At 42.1% G+C, this 17,505-nt stretch overlaps 1 protein-coding gene across 1 annotated transcript in view; it reads left to right on the plus strand.

Annotated features, from left to right (window-relative positions):
- snx30 (sorting nexin family member 30) overlaps positions 1–17,505 on the plus strand; it is a 101,157-nt gene that overhangs the window by 65,087 nt on the left and 18,565 nt on the right. The window contains exons 4-7 of the mRNA XM_067983606.1: positions 2,962–3,120; positions 13,727–13,922; positions 14,892–15,091; positions 17,024–17,110. Coding sequence (XP_067839707.1) covers positions 2,962–3,120; positions 13,727–13,922; positions 14,892–15,091; positions 17,024–17,110 — 642 coding nt within the window. The remainder of the gene's footprint in view (positions 1–2,961; positions 3,121–13,726; positions 13,923–14,891; positions 15,092–17,023; positions 17,111–17,505) is intronic.

Below are 17,505 nucleotides of genomic sequence, written 5' to 3' on the forward strand. Positions count from 1 at the left end.
TTACCTTGTTTGTTGGAAGGTTAAAAGTTACTTGTGATGTTGTCATATGTATGCTATTTTAATGTTAATTCATTTGTTTGCTGCGGACATAAAATACAGAATTGAGTTGGAATAGAATGCATCATGTAGGACTTGGGGTCCAAAAGTAGTCTTGGTGGCCCAGCGAGATGGAAAAACTTGTGTTGTGTGGATAGCAGCTGCAGAAGCTCGGGGAACTCCTGCAAAGGCAGTCTGAAGAAGACTGAAACAGTATTAATGTAAACAAATGGCAGGCCAAAACAAGCATGCTTTTAATAGAATGGCACATGTTGCACTTTTGTTGAATGTTAAATTGGCACACAATGGAGTCAGTGGTCCTTAAAAGATCCCATCCTTTTTATATAAAAAAATCTAATGTGCTCCACATGTACAGACAGCAAGCCACATATGTGCTGTGTGGCAGATGTCTCCTTGTTTCCTTCTCCCTTTTTTTGAGCAGTCAGAAATATTCCAATCCTTACACTTTTTTAAGATTTATTTAAATAGTTTTTGTTAATAAAACCAGATGTGGCTCCAATGAAATGGGAGTGTTTCTTTCTTAAATATTCCATGCTTACCTTGCCTAAAAATGATTTAGGAACTACTGACTTGTATGTGTACTCTGTTCTAAGGGAGGGAAGTAAACTTTGTTAATAGGGGCAATTGAATCTTTTTCCTTCTGGGTGAGACTCATCAATGCTGGGGAAATATGTTCACTCATTAGATATAGCATAGCCAAGATTTGAACACCTTACCACACACTAGTGACTTTTTAATTTTTACCCAGTGCATCCTTGCAGATGTATTGCCAATTCAGTGTTAAATTGTTGGTAGTTTTGTGATTTTTGACTTGTGCCTACTAGATCTGGATTAAGAATGCTTAAAGCCCTTTCACATAGCTGTACAAATACCTAGAAGAGACATTCATCCCAGGTGTTTGAACTAGATTTAAAAATGAACCCTTAAGTATTCCAGAATTTTAAAAGTATCTGCTTGTTTGCTTGATTCCCTCTACAGTCATGTGTCTGTCTGGATTATAATTTTAAGTATGAGGGACCTTCTCTCAACCCTGACTTCATTGTCCATTTCTGAATACACATAATTAAACGCTGTCAAACAGTATAGACGTTGATGTGCTCAATGTTGCAAATAGGCATGTGTTCATCTTTTCTATTAAATTATACATGATCATTTGTAGCATGTTATCCTTTACCTTGGTCCTGCAGGATTAGATATGGCAACATGCACTAATTTGAGCAGTCCCTGCTGCTATCATAGGGGCATAAAGATAATAGCATCAGTAAATCCTTTTGTAGCTCTCGTGCAGGGTTGTAGGGGAGTATATTTAAAATGTGTAAATTTTTTTTGTTGTCGCCTGATGCTAGAATTGCTGGGCATATGATTACTCTATTTGTCTCCATATAAACTTACTGTTGGCTCAAATTAATTTAGAAGGAAATCTTTCTGGCAATCTCCCAGAGACCCAGTATCTTAACAACAGCAATTGCTCTTTTGCAATAGATTATAAATCATTTCCTCCATAAGTTACAGATGAGATATTTACACATTGAGTGCAAGCTTAGCAGCAGCTGGGAAATCAATTATCTGACTGATGCTGGAGAAAATCTGTTCACTGGCAAAGCCATTTTGAAGTAAAATGTGTTTCAGCAGAATTTGTTTTCCTTTCCACCCCCTTGAGTGGAAGAAAATGGTACATTCAGCCAGTTCAATGATTTGCACTAACTTTTTAAAACTTTATTTTGGTTTCATAGGGCTATACAACATGAGGATGGGTGGTTGCAATCCTCTAAACTGCTGCTTATGTACTTGTGCAAATGACCAGCTTGAAGTTCCTAACTTGTAAATTTTACCCCCCCCCCCCCACTTGCCAGGCTAGTGTTTTTTTAGCTTTTACGGGATGGCACCTTTCAATGAGGGCTGAGACTTGGGCTGGGTAACTGAAGGTGCATCCCACCTATGTTGTGGTACTGCACATTAGAGCTTCACCACGTCAAATGAATGCAAAGAATTTTTACTAATTTATTCTGTCCTTGTCCAAATATTGTGTAAATTTGAGTAGTAAATATCCTTTTAGATGTTTGCCTTGACTCTGGTAGCATTCTCATCTGATTTCCTTTCTTCCTTGCAAAATGTATTGCCTCATACTTTTATCCCCATTGAATTGCATCTTGCCACCTATCTATCCATTCTGCTAATCCATTTACATGCCCATTATCTACTTTTGTGCAAATGTAATCCAGGTGATGCAACAAATCTTCCTTTTTTTTTCCCCCCCGCACACACTTTTGACAATGAACTGGTTGTAGTGTCTTTCACTGGGAATGTGTTGAATAGTTAAGTTGCTTCATTTACATAGAATTGCATCAAATTTTACAGCACAGAATCAGGTCATTCAGCCTAACTGGTCTATGCCAGTGCTGATGCTCCACGTGATCCTCCTCCCACATTACTTCATTGTGCCCTATCAACGTATCCTATTTTTTCCCCTCATGTACTTATCGAGCTTTCCCTTCAATGCATCTATGCTATTTGCTGCAACTACTCCATGTGGTAGTGAATTATATATTCTCAGCACTCTGAGTAAAGAAGTTTCTCCTGAATATTAGTGACTATCTTGTATTCATGGCCCCTAGTTTTGGACTTTTCCACAGTGGAAATATCTTCTCTTCTACCCTAGCGAAACCTTCATAATTTTAAAGACCTCTATCGGGTCACCTTATTCTAATCACTTCGAGAGAAAAGAACCCCAGCCTGTTCAGTCTTTCCTGATTGTCCACAGTGAATATACAGAGCAGCTTATGTGCACAGTACTTTTTATATGTACTGTCTGTATATTTTAATGAGTTGGGGGGTTGAGAGTAGAAAGTTGTGTAAAACAACTAATTGTATTTAATAATTGGAGACTTTTTTCCTTTTGCGCAGCCACTTCCAGAAAAGTTTGTAGTGAAGGGAGTCGTGGATCGCTTTTCAGAAGACTTTGTGGAGACTAGAAGGAAGGCACTAGACAAGTTTCTGAAAAGAATTGCAGATCATCCTGTTCTTTCTTTCAATGATCATTTCAATGTTTTTCTTACAACAAAGGTATGGCAATTAAATCTTCAGCTTTGTGGGGGGGGGAGGTGGTGGGGAGGGGATGGGAAGTTTATTTGTGATTTCAACTGAGCATGTTTGTCTCACTCTCGCTCTCCTTCCCCCCCCCCCCCCCCCCCCCCTCAAAAAAACACCATAAAGTTGTCTTTCCGGGGTAGGTGCCATCACCGTTTGGTACTTGACCCAAGTGGCCATTATTCATGTGTCTGAGTTTTAACGGTGAATGTTGGGAGCATCGCTGAGCTCAATCCTATCCTTCCCCCAAAATCCGCCTGGCTCAGCTGCTAACCGGATAAACGTACTGAACCATCGGGAGCTTTGAGACCAAGAATTTTGAAGTCTTTTTTTAAAGAATTTATTTAGCTACAATAATGGATGACTGAAACAGTTGCAGTGTCTTAAACATTGGTGTCTGTTGGTGATTGGAAGAATTGCCAGATATATATCACTTGTTTAGGCATGTTTTAACCTGGCACACTGATTTTGGTTCAACAGTCTCATCTATCCATAAGAAATAGGAACAGGAGAAGGCCATACGGCCCCTTGAGCTTGCTCTGCCATTCAATAAGATTGTGGCTGATCTTTGACCTCAACTCTACTTTCCTGCCCGATCCCCATATCCCTTGATTTCCCCTAGAGTCCAAAAATCTATATCTCAGCCTTCAACATATACAGGGCTGCTGCATTTACTTTAGTAGCGTGACATGGGTGTATTTAACTTAAAAAAATAATTGTTTTGGGTTAATCACATACAATTTTTTAAAATTGAACATAATAGAGATGTGGCTTTCTCATGAGTCTACTTTTTGTTTTACACCTCCTGAAGCACTGAGATGGTTTTTGGTTTTAAAGGTGCTATGTAAAAAATCTTTCCCCTCCTCCTCCTTCTCTCAAACTGTCACTAGTGTGAAGCTGTTACTCCTGAGGTGGGTCTTGTACCAGTTCAGCATACACGGTTGAGAATTTATCATTGCAAATGGAAGTTGCATTTCGGGACGTATGTCTTTGTCTTGTGGTGGTGCAGCAGCTTTGATCCACTAAAACTTGTCTGATAGTGTTGCTGTCAGATCTTGGTGGGAGAACCCTGAGATCTCTGTGCTCCTTCAGTTCTGGACTCTTGCGCATTAATTTTAAAATTTTCATCACTCCACGATTGGTGGCTGTGCCTAGGCCCTAAGCTCTAGAATTCCCTCACCTCTGCCTCTCTACCTCCTTTTAAGATGCTTCTTAAAACCTACCTCTTTGACCAATCTTTTGGTCACCTATCCTAATCTACTTATGTGGCTCGGTGTCAAATTTTTTTGGCAATGCTCCTGTGAAGTACCTTGGGACATTTTACTGTGTTAAAGGCACTATATAAATGCAAGTTGTTGTTGACCATGGATTTGGTAATATATCCAATAGTTCAGTGTAGTGTGTATGTACACGTTATTTTCAGAGCAAAAATGCTTTTGTAATTGATTTTTATTTGCAGAGATTCATGAAGATTTACGGCACAGAAGGAGGCCATTCGGCCCATTGTGTCTGTGCTGGCCGAAAAAGAGCTATCCAGCCTAATCCCACTTTCCAGCTCTTGGTCTGTAGCCTTGTAGGTTGCAGCACTTCAAGTGCACATCAAAGTACTTTTTAAATGAGCTGAGGGTTTCTGCCTCCATCACCTTTTACAGGCAGTGAGTTCCAGACCCCCACCACCTTGGGGGGAGGGGAAAAAAATTCTCAACTCCTCTAATTGTTCCCTCAATTACTTTAAATCTATGGCCCCTGGTTATTGACCCCTCTGCTAAGGGAAATAGGTCCCTCATAATTTTATGCACCTAATTAATTCTCCCCTCAGCCCCCTCTTCCAAAGAAAGCAACTCCAGCCTATCTGAACTTTCCTCATAGCTAAAATTCTCCAACCCTGGCAATATCCCTGTAAATATCCTCTGTACCCTCTAGTGCAATCACATCTTTCCTGTAATGTGACCAGAACTGTGCTCAGTACTCAACCTGTGGCCTAACTAGTGTTTTATACAGTTCTAGCATAACCTCCCAGCTCTTGTATTCTATGCCTTGGCTAATAAAAGAAAGTTACCTCATATGCTGCCTTAACCACCTTATCTACCTGTCCTGCTACCTTCAGGGATCTGTGGACATGCACTCCTTTGTTCCTATACACTTCTCAGTATCCTCCCATTTATTGTGTATTCCCTTGTGTTGTTTGCTCTCTCCAAATACATTACTTCACACTTCTCCACATTCAGTTCCATTTGCCACTTTTCAGCCCACCTGACCAGTCCATTGATATCTTCCTGCGGTCTACAGCTTCCTTCCTCACTATCAACCACACGGCCAATTTTTCTATCATCTGCAAACTTCTTAATCATGCCCCCACATTTAACTCTAAATCATTGATATATACCACAAAAAGCAAGGGACCTTGTACTGAGCCCTGCGGGAACCCCACTGGAAACAGCCTTCCAGTCACAAACACCCGTCGACCATTACCCTTTGCTTCCTGCCACTAAACCAAATTTGGATCCAACTTGCTACTCTCCCTTGGATCCCATGGTCTTGTACTTTTTTGACCAGTCTGCCATGTGGGACCTTGTCAAAAGCCTAGCTAAAATCCATGTAGACTACATCAAATGCGTTACCCTCATCAACCCTCCTTGTAACCTCCTCAAAAAATTCAATCAAATTAGTCACACACGACCTTCCCTTAACAAATTCATGCTGACCTTGATGTAATCCATGCCTTTCTAAATGACTGTTAATACTGTCCCTCAATTTTTTTCCAATAATTTGTCCACCACTGAAGTTAGGTTGACTGGCCTGTAATTACTCAGTCTATCCCTTTCTCCCTTCTTAAACAACGTTAGCAGTCCTCCGATCCGCCAGCATCACACCTGTAGCCGGAGAGGCTTGGAAAATGATGGTCAGAGCCTCCGATATTTCCTCCCTTGCATCTTTTAACAGCCTGGGATACATTTCATCTACACAGAAAAGTTTCAAGTTTCTTTTGAGAAATCAATGGCTTTAGTTTGTGAAGAACGGTCACGTTGAATGATGTGTGGTCGGTGTAAAGAGTAGGAAATGGCAATCAACATATTCACCTTTCCTTTTAAAATAAATGCAAAGAATTAGGCTTTCTAACAGAAGGTTGATTGTAAGCTGGTAGAACACTAAAAGGCTACAGTATGCAGCTACCATAATTGTCAAAGACTGCAATAAATTTTCTTGCGCACTAATGTTTAGTTCATGTGTAGTGTGCAACATTGGTGTATTAGGAGTGATGGTTAACTGCATCTTTTGCGTTCATGTTCGAGAAAACCAGTAATGGATGTGATATCTTGTATTTTTGTGAACACTTATTTTACTCGTTCTGGTCTTAACTAACAGTAAAGTCATTTTTTAAATTCCTTAATCAGCTAATTCCTTAACCAGTTAAGCATGCATTTTCTTGGGTCCTTGTTAAAAGTACTTGAGCCAGTAGTAAGGAGGTACAAATCTTCCTCCCTCCTTCCCTTTCCCCCCCCCCCCCCACATCAAAAATAAAACACTTTTTGGTCCAATCTTCTGAAGAACCATGCTACCAGGGTGAGGCATGTAGCAGCAATTTAAAAAAGAAAACACATTGGAGGGCAGTAGAAAACAGTGATGGTTAATTTACAAAAATAAATTGCTGTTTTTTTAGTGTTGCATGCAGTGTCAGGATTGGCAAAACCAGACTTGTGTAGTCAATACTGTTTAGTAGACCTGATGTGGAGATGCCGGTGATGGACTGGGGTTGACAATTGTAAACAATTTTACAACACCAAGTTATAGTCCAGCAATTTTATTTTAAATTCACAAGCTTTCGGAGATTTTCTCCTTCCTCAGGCAAATGTTTCAAGATCTCCTTGAAGCCTACGCATTTATACATATTGAACAATAATAAATGGTGTTTACAGACTGCCCCTGCAACTGCCCGTTGCCAAGGCAATCACCGTGTTCAGACAGAGAGGTGTTACCTGCAGAACCTCCGAATACACATTCAATAAAAAAACAAACAGGGAAAAAAAAGAGAAAAAAAAACACAGAGAGGCAGAAACATCCGGAAGGCAGAGAGAGCCAGCAAATGACCCATTATATTAAAAACAGATAACATTTGTTCGCTGGTGGGGTAACGTGTAGCGTGACATGAACCCAAGATCCCGGTTGAGGCCGTCCTCATGGGTGCGGAACTTGGCTATCAATTTCTGCTCGACGATTTTGCGTTGTCGTGTGTCTCGAAGGCCGCCTTGGAGTACGCTTACCCGAAGGTCGGTGGATGAATGTCCATGACTGCTGAAGTGTTCCCCGACTGGGAGGGAACCCTCCTGTTTGGCGATTGTTGCGCGGTGTCCGTTCATCCGTTGTCGCAGCGTCTGCATGGTCTCGCCAATGTACCATGCTCTGGGGCATCCTTTCCTGCAACGTATGAGGTAGACAACGTTGGCTGAGTCACAGGAGTATGAACCATGCACCTGGTGGGTGGTGTCATCTCGTGTGATGGTGGTATCTGTGTCGATGATCTGGCATGTCTTGCAGAGGTTACCGTGGCAGGGTTGTGTGGCGTCGTGGACGCTGTTCTCTTGAAAGCTAGGTAGTTTGCTGCGAACGATGGTCTGTTTGAGGTTGGGTGGCTGTTTAAAGGCGAGTAGTGGAGGTGTGGGGATGGCCATAGCGAGGTGTTTGTCCTCATTGATGACATGTTGAAGGCTGCGGAGAACATGGCGTAGTTTCTCCGCTCCGGGGAAGTACTGGACGACAAAGGGTACTCTGTTGGTTGCGTCCCGTGTTAGTCTCCTGAGGAGGTCTATGCGATTTTTTGCTGTGGCCCGTCGGAACTGTCGATCGATGAGTCGAGCGTCATATCCCGTTCTTACTAGGGCGTCTTTCAGCGTCTGTAGGTGTCCATCGCGTTCCTCCTCGTCTGAGCAGACCCTGTGTATTCGCAGGGCCTGTCCATAAGGGATGGCCTCTTTGACGTGGTTAGGGTGGAAGCTGGAAAAGTGGAGCATCGTGAGGTTGTCCGTGGGCTTGCGGTAGAGTGAGGTGCTGAGGTGCCCGTCTTTGATGGAGATTCGTGTGTCCAAGAAAGAAACTGATTCTGAGGAGTAGTCCATGGTGAGCTTGATGGTGGGATGGAACTTGTTGATGTTATCGTGTAGTCTCTTTAGTGATTCCTTGCCGTGGGTCCATAGAAAGAAAATGTCGTCGATGTATCTGGTGTATAGTGTTGGTTGGAGGTCTTGTGCAGTGAAGAAGTCCTGCTCGAACTTGTGCATGAAAATGTTGGCGTATTGGGGTGCGAATTTGGTCCCCATGGCTGTTCCGTGTGTTTGGGTAAAGAACTGGTTATCGAAGGTGAAGACATTGTGATCCAGGATGAAGCGGATGAGTTGTAGGATGGCTTCCGGAGATTGGCTGTTGTTGGTGTTGAGTATTGATGCTGTCGCAGCGATGCCGTCATCGTGGGGGATACTGGTGTATAGTGCCGAGACGTCCATCGTGGTGAGAAGTGTTCCTGGTTCAACTGGTCCGTGGGTACTGAGTTTTTGTAGGAAGTCTGTAGTGTCACGACAGAAGCTGGGGGTTCCCTGTACGATGGGTTTCAGGATGCCCTCGATGTATCCAGAGAGGTTCTCACACAGGGTTCCGTTGCCTGATACGATGGGACGTCCGGGTGTGTTGGCTTTGTGTATCTTTGGGAGGCAGTAGAAGTCTCCCACGCGGGGATTACGTGGGATGAGAATGCGTAGGATGCTTTGAAGGTCTGGATCGAAGGTCTTGATCAGTTTGTTGAGCTGGTGGGTGTGTTCTTTGGTCGGATCTGCGGGTAACCGTCTGTAGTGTTCCTGGTTGTCCAGTTGTCGGTATGCTTCTTTGCAATAGTCTGTTCTGTTCTGTATGACTATGGCTCCTCCTTTGTCCGCTGGTTTGATGACGATGTTGCGGTTGGTCTTGAGAGCGTTGATGGCGTTGCGTTGTGCTCGGGTGACATTCTGGACTGTCTTCTGAGTGCGGCTGATGAATCTGGCATTGACGCATTTCCTGACAGCTTGAGCATACATGTCCAGCTGAGGGCAGCGACCCTCCGGAGGAGTCCAGTTTGACTCTTTCCTCTTCGGTTGCTGTACCGCGGATCCCTCTGTCTGCTGTTCCGGATCGTCGATTGTCTCATTGGGTTCGCTGCTGAAATCTTGGGGTTTGTGGTAGAATTCCCGGAGCCTCATTCTCCTGATGAATTCCTCTGTGTCCGCCGCGAGACTAGTGGGGTCCATTTTGGTAGTGGGGCAGAAATTGAGCCCTCGGCTGAGAACTTCGATTTCGTCTGGTTGAAGGGTGTGGTCGGATAAATTGACAATAGACTTCCCTGTGGTTGCAACCGTGGTACCAGGGGAAGCTTGGTCGTTGCTGGTGGTGATGCCGAGTTTCTCAAGCTTCCTGCTCTTGGTTTTCATGTAGGCAGCGTAGTTCCGTTGCCTCGTCTGTTTGGCGGTATAACGTAGCTGGTCTGCTGTGTCCTGAGTACAGGTTGAGAGTATGGACTCTATCTTGGTTTCGAGGTTGTGGCGTCTGCTGTAGAGTTGGTGTATGAGATGGTTGCGGAGTGTGCGAGAGGTACGGCGGCAGAGTCTCTCAGCGTAATCCGAGTTGTATGTGGACTTGAGTGGGTTCGTGATCTGGAGTCCTTTCGGGATCTTGTCTGCTTTCTTGCAGCTCTGTAAAAACTTGATGTCTGTGTCTAAATGCGCGATCTTCTTGGATATCCTTTCCACTGTGAGCCGGCAGTTTGTGGTGTCGATGGTAGTCATGATGTGGAGATGCCGGTGATGGACTGGGGTTGACAATTGTAAACAATTTTACAACACCAAGTTATAGTCCAGCAATTTTATTTTAAATTCACAAGCTTTCGGAGATTTTCTCCTTCCTCAGGCAAATGTTTCAAGATCTCCTTGAAGCCTACGCATTTATACATATTGAACAATAATAAATGGTGTTTACAGACTGCCCCTGCAACTGCCCGTTGCCAAGGCAATCACCGTGTTCAGACAGAGAGGTGTTACCTGCAGAACCTCCGAATACACATTCAATAAAAAAACAAACAGGGAAAAAAAAGAGAAAAAAAAAAACACAGAGAGGCAGAAACATCCGGAAGGCAGAGAGAGCCAGCAAATGACCCATTATATTAAAAACAGATAACATTTGTTCGCTGGTGGGGTAACGTGTAGCGTGACATGAACCCAAGATCCCGGTTGAGGCCGTCCTCATGGGTGCGGAACTTGGCTATCAATTTCTGCTCGACGATTTTGCGTTGTCGTGTGTCTCGAAGGCCGCCTTGGAGTACGCTTACCCGAAGGTCGGTGGATGAATGTCCATGACTGCTGAAGTGTTCCCCGACTGGGAGGGAACCCTCCTGTTTGGCGATTGTTGCGCGGTGTCCGTTCATCCGTTGTCGCAGCGTCTGCATGGTCTCGCCAATGTACCATGCTCTGGGGCATCCTTTCCTGCAACGTATGAGGTAGACAACGTTGGCTGAGTCACAGGAGTATGAACCATGCACCTGGTGGGTGGTGTCATCTCGTGTGATGGTGGTATCTGTGTCGATGATCTGGCATGTCTTGCAGAGGTTACCGTGGCAGGGTTGTGTGGCGTCGTGGACGCTGTTCTCTTGAAAGCTAGGTAGTTTGCTGCGAACGATGGTCTGTTTGAGGTTGGGTGGCTGTTTAAAGGCGAGTAGTGGAGGTGTGGGGATGGCCATAGCGAGGTGTTTGTCCTCATTGATGACATGTTGAAGGCTGCGGAGAACATGGCGTAGTTTCTCCGCTCCGGGGAAGTACTGGACGACAAAGGGTACTCTGTTGGTTGCGTCCCGTGTTAGTCTCCTGAGGAGGTCTATGCGATTTTTTGCTGTGGCCCGTCGGAACTGTCGATCGATGAGTCGAGCGTCATATCCCGTTCTTACTAGGGCGTCTTTCAGCGTCTGTAGGTGTCCAGCACTGACTACTTGAGTGAAATTAGGGTTTAACATCTGATTCACACCGGAACACTGGAATTGCCCAAATTGTACATTTGGGCACAGCTGTATTTTATGCTGGCAAACTAGGCTTGTATGGAGATTTAAGGCTCACCGGGATATATTTTTCTCCATTCTTCTCCTATATTTTTATCCAATCTGAAAATGCAACAGTGCTACTCACGGAAGTCATTTGAAAATCACGAATTATAACGTGGTTTAAAAGCAAATTGAGTGCAAAATCTTTTAACTAACTGATATATATGATTGAAAAAATTGTTACAGGAATATTCAACGTTAATACAGAACAGTTGGAAATTGATTTTTGTCTTGGGCACTATTTTGCAAAATGGTGCCTTTCTTAATGGTAAACCATCACCAAAATAAAATATTTCTCCCTCCACACCCCCCCCGCCCCCCCCAACAAGGGACAGTAATATCCATTGAAAATCTTATGCTGCATTAATATTGAGGGCTGTTCTTTTTGATAGCAGCTTTTGCATTGTCAACCTGTATGAACCTTTTTAATATCTAAGTAAGGTGAATTTGCAGCCATGAGCATTGCAGGAATTTTTGGCTTCGGGGTAAATGTCATAAAATAGTGCACTTGCATATTTCCTCTACATAAGTATGAGTTTCTGTTTTTAAAATTATTTTACTAGTGCCTATAATGGGTGGGGTCAATGCATTCTCAATCTACCACCCACCCTAGGAGTATAATTATTGCTAGACAGGTTCAAACACATACTTTGCATGCATACGAAAATGTGATGTTGCAGAAAAATGATACTAACTTTTAGCAACAAGAAGTTTGATGCAAGGAGCAAAATCTTTGAGTAAATCGGATAAAACAATATCCAACACATTGTCAAATTCATCCAGCATGTTTGGATTTCTTCCAGGCTAAACTATAACATGTAACCAATGGGCAAAATCTTCAGATTAATGTAGTAAACTAGTTTTTCAGGAGCACATGAAAGAAATGATGTGCTACTTAAATAACACCTGTAATCAAACCTGTGTGCTCTGGATGGCCTTAAAGCGAATAAAGCAATCGTCCCCATATAAAGGATGACAACACAAATTGGTACTTTACTCTCAGCACAGTGTTTACCATCTGTGGTCGGACAGTTTGCCCTTTAGCATTGACTCATGCGGTGTAGCAATTTGCCTTCAGAGCAGACTGTCTCCTTAGATGGGTCAGCATGTCTGCACAGCACTTGCCAAAAGTGTTAAATACTATGCAAAATGTAATAGTCGATTCATGATTGATGCCCCTGATTTGTTGAGTAAAGTAAGTAACCTCCAATGGACTGTAACTTGTCAAACTTGCTTCAGGTCACAGTTCACCTGTAAAGAACAGCCTTGGGTTCATAGAACGCATACATAAGGATTGGCTGCACTGTTAACTGCATTCATCAGAATATGACCATAACAAGCTTAAGAAATCCAACCATTACTTTGATTAGTGATGGGGATTTGCCAATGCAGATGACACCAATATGATGCCATCAAAAATCAGGTGCCAAGGACCCTTATGTCTTTTTGCTGAGTTCTTTGTCATGGATGGCATATTGAGACATCACTGGCGCAGACTAGTATGTAGACCATGGGCAGACTATACTTGACCCCCTCCAAGGAGCTGCTGATCATGATCCCTATCTTGTTAATCTAAAATGATTTAATTTGGGCATCTGCTTAATGTTTAATTGTTGATACCCATTGTATTTTGATGCTGTAATTAATTCAGAAACCCCATTGCAATGTTACTAATGTTTTCTCCATTCCTTATCTCAAATGCCTTTTAAGACCTCTGATTTAATTGAGTTTTATGATTGGAAAATTTGGTAGGAGAAATGTGTAACTGCTAATTATCAAAATGGATGTGATTTTGTTGGTTAAAGTACAAAAACTTGTGATTCTTGTCAAGCAACCAAGGGTTAAGCTGTTTGTAATGTTTTACTGACTGGTGAGGATTTAATCACTGCCACAAATTGACCTGACTTCTTCCACGAATCCAAACACAGGAATTGATGCCAACTATGATGCAGGTGTCCTTTTCAGTTGAACTGATCACTACTCGCCCCCCACCCCAAGTGATCACCAGCTGAGTAACCAGATGATCATTCTTAATCTGGCAGCAAATAGAATCATAGAAGCTTACAGCACAGAAGGAGGCTATTCGGCCCATCGTGCCTGTGCTGGCTCTTCGAAAGAGCTCTCCTCCCCCCCCCCCCCCCCCCCCAAGTCCACCATTTCCCCAGAGCCCTGTAAAAATTCTTTCTCCAAGTATTTATCCAATTCCCTTTTGAAAGTTACTATTGAATCTGCTTCCACCACCCTTTGAGGTAGTGCATTCCAGATCGTAACAAATCGCTGTGTTTTAAAAACTTCAAATCCACACACCCACACCCACACCCACACCCACACCCACACCCGCTCCTTTGCCAATTACTGTATATTTATGACCCTTCATTACCGACCAGAGTAAGTTCTTTTTAAAAATAAAAAAAATGCATCTGGAAATTTTGTTTACTTGCAACTAACTTTGGTTTTTGGATTTGACTTGTGTAGGATCTGAATCCTTATAAAAAGCAAGGCCTAGCTTTTATCACAAAGATGGGGGAGTCTGTAAAATATGTTACTGGAGGATACAAATTAAGAAGTCGGCCAGTGGAGTTTGCTGCCATGGGGGATTACTTGGACACGTTTTCTCATAAGTTGGGAACGATTGACCGAATTGCACAGAGGATAGTCAAAGAACAAGCTGGTAAGATACTGGGAACCTATCTTTTGGAACTTTGTTAAATGCAAGGTCTCTTATACTGATTTCACTGTTTAATTTTGTTGTAGGATGCTCTATAGCTATTTAAATTCTTGACTATTTGCAGCTCACAAAATAAACATTTCCTACTTAAACAAAAAGCATTTGTCATTCAGTGGTGGTCATAGTGATAGCTTTATGGTCACAATCTGGCCATAAGTGACAGTTGGAGCCATAACTTTTCTAATTTGGCTTTGTTGAGAACTATGCTGTCAGTCAAAATGCTCTTAGTTGTAGTACCAGCAAAACTAAATTTCTTTAGTTCCAAGCAGCACCAAGTCAAACAAGAAAGATCTTGCATTTATATAGCGCCTTTCACGACCTTAGGAAGTCCCAAAGTGCTTTAAAGCCAATTAAGTTTGAAGTGTAGTTACTGTTGTAATGTAGGAAATGTGGCAGCCAATTTGCGTACAGCAAGGTTCCCCAAATAGCAATGAAATAAATGACCAGATATTCTGTTTGTGATGTTGGTTGAGGGATAAATGTTGGCCAGGACACCAGGGAGAACTCCCCTGCTCTTTGAAATAGTGCCATGGGATCTTTTACGTCCACCTGAGAGCCGACAGGGCCTTGGTTTAACACCTTGTCCAAAAGACAGCACTTTTGATAGTGCAGCACTCCCCTCAGTACAGCATTGGTGTGTCAGCCTGGATTATGTGCTCAAGTCTCTGGAGTGGGACTTGAACCCAAAACCTTCTGACTCCAAGGTGAGAGTTCCTCTGTTTACCAGGTATAGCAAAATCAGAAGCTCTTATAATTACATTTTTCTATACTTACTTCACCGAGGAATTGATCGTCCCTCTTGGTGTCTTTTCAAAGTTTTTGCTTTGCAGTAGTTTGAGATGCAAGTTCTGATCTCACTTACAAATTCTTGACCTTTTTTAAATTTTGTATCTTCTTGTTTTAATTACTTAGAATATTTGGTGGAGCTTCGAGAGTATGGACCCATTTATTCCTCTTGGTCTGCTGTAGAAGAAGAACTAAACAAGCCCCTCAGTGGTGTATCAAATTGTATTGGCAGCTGCTGCATAGCCCTGGAAGAACTGTCCGAGGACATGTCTGAAGACTTTCTTCCCGTGCTTCGAGAGTATGTACTCTATATAGAATCGATGAAGGTAAAAGATTAATTTCCCCTTTTTTTGTTGAGCAGATGGTTATGTAGTATTTGCCTGTGATTCATATTTTTTAATGAGCTTTGGAATAAATCAATTTTGTTTTGTTCCATTACTGTAACAGGATTTGTGTTTTATGGAACATCAACCTATGTCTGATCTAATACTAAACATAAATTCCCAAAAGGGGCCAGTAGAATATGGAAAAATTCCATCGGTAAATTTAAATTCGTGAGTCTTAAGGTGTCTCCATTTTGCAAGCTGAATTACTTCACTTCCTGTTCCTACCAAATCTGAACTTTGGACAGAGTGCAACTTTTTTTAATAACTTGAAATACTGGAGGTCAATGAAGTTCTGTGATATCCGTATTACTTCTGAATTACAAACTAACCATGTAATTTGTAATTCAGATAATGTATATTCTAGAAATATTACATTTAAAAACTGTGTTGCATGCATAGAAGCAACTCAAAAATGATTTGTTTGGTTCTGAGTTGAATTTTTTAGTGACAAAACACCTGGAAAATCTTGCGTACTTGCCCTCCATTTGTTATCAATAAATGAAGATTTTTTTTTGACAATCTAAATCTGTGGTGGAGAGTAGAACATTCCCCAGTTTATACATCGAGTGACTGTACTTGAATTGTTTCTACTTGATTGAAGAGTGCCTGGTGCAGGCTAAAGTGCCTTGTACCTGCTTTGTCAATTAATCCTGGCTGCCAGCATTGACCTGTCCAGGTGGAGTGTTTCTGCATTCTAATCTAGATTTCAGCACTGATGGTTGATGTACAGCCCCATCCAGGAAAATTTTCTTAAATCTGAATTTCAATAAGTGTTGACTCTGATCTGTAAACAGAATTATGCAGAAATTTACTGGCTTAACAGAAACTGTTTGCAAGGCTCCAGTTGTTGACCAGTGCAATGCTATTGTGTTCTGTAGCAGAGGTAAGCATTACCCAAGGGATAGCTGTGGAGAAATGTGCATTGTACAAGGCGATCTGTATTTCACGTGGACAATACTTGCCTTTTAATGGTTGCCATCATCTTTTGAATCTTGATTGACAAGTAGGCAATTGTTGTGATTAGTGTTCTTAACTGTGACCTGTAAGAAGTGAAGTAAGTTGTGAAATCACCAGAATGATACCAGGGTTAAAAAGGATAAATTGAGGACAGGTTGCATAGACTAGGCTTGTATTCCCTTGAATATAGAAGATTAAGGGGTGATCTAATTGAGGTGTTTAAGATGATTAAAGGATTTGATAGAGCAGTTAGAAAAAAAACTATTTCCTCTGGTGGGGGGAGTCCAGAACAAGGGAGCATAACCTTAAAAGTAGAGCTAAGCTGTTCAAGGGATGATGTCAGAAAGCACTTCTTTGCACAAAGGGTATTGGAAATCTGAAACTTTGTCCCCAAAAAAGCTGAGGCTGGGGGTCAATTAAAAGTTTCAAAACTGAGTGATAGATTTTTTTGTTAGGGTATTAATGGTCATGGAACCAAGGCAGGTCGATGAAGTTAAGATACAGATCAGCCATGATCTAATTAAATGGCGGAACAGGCTTGAGGGGCTGAATGACCGACTCCTCTTCCTATGTTTTTTCCATATTGCTGGACCACAGATTCAAAATCCTGTGTTTTGTATTGCAAATTCCAGTTCACCATTTACATTCATCTGTAAATGCCAGCTGAAGCTTTAAGTACATAATTCCTAACTTGTTAACATCTATCTGGAGAGAGATTTATTTGTATGGTGCCTTTGGAAGTGAGAAGGATTTGTACTAATTGTTAACTATTGCTCAATAATCAAATTTATGAAACTTAACATAACTGTCAGTTGCGTTATGGATTACATTTGTGTGTGATGTTGATACTGGGCCTTGGTAAAAGGGTTGCTGACATGAGGCTAAGATTCAAAGCCTGTTTTCATTTTTATTTAGAACGTGCTTAGGAAAAGAGATCAAGTACAAGCTGAGTATGAGGCCAAACTTGAAACTGCTGCTTACAAGAAAGAAGAAAAACAAGGAGTGAGTACCATTTTAATTAGTTTATTTCAGAATCGTATCGATATTCACTTTTTACACTGGCCTGTTGCTGTGCTGTAAGTTCTTTCAGCCCACCAGGTCTATGCTGGTGTTTATTTAGCTAATGAGAATAGATGGAGCAATGGGATACCTGGATGACAGGCCAGAGACATGACATTGCCAAGCACTAAGAGGAGATCAAGCTCAAACTGCTGAGATGAGTCTCCTTTCTGTTAGCCATGAGGACCAGTTCCTAATGGGCAGGTTTCATAGCTCCAAACTGATCGGTTTAAGCAAAGATTGACACTAACTTGCCTCGTGTTTATTTGGGGAGGACAATAATATGTTAACAAAAGTTGATGCTAGTGAGTAGGGGGTGTTCTTCTGATATTGGGGAC

This window comes from Heptranchias perlo, chromosome 4 (genome assembly GCF_035084215.1).
Source record: "Heptranchias perlo isolate sHepPer1 chromosome 4, sHepPer1.hap1, whole genome shotgun sequence".
Classification (NCBI taxonomy): domain Eukaryota; kingdom Metazoa; phylum Chordata; class Chondrichthyes; order Hexanchiformes; family Hexanchidae; genus Heptranchias; species Heptranchias perlo.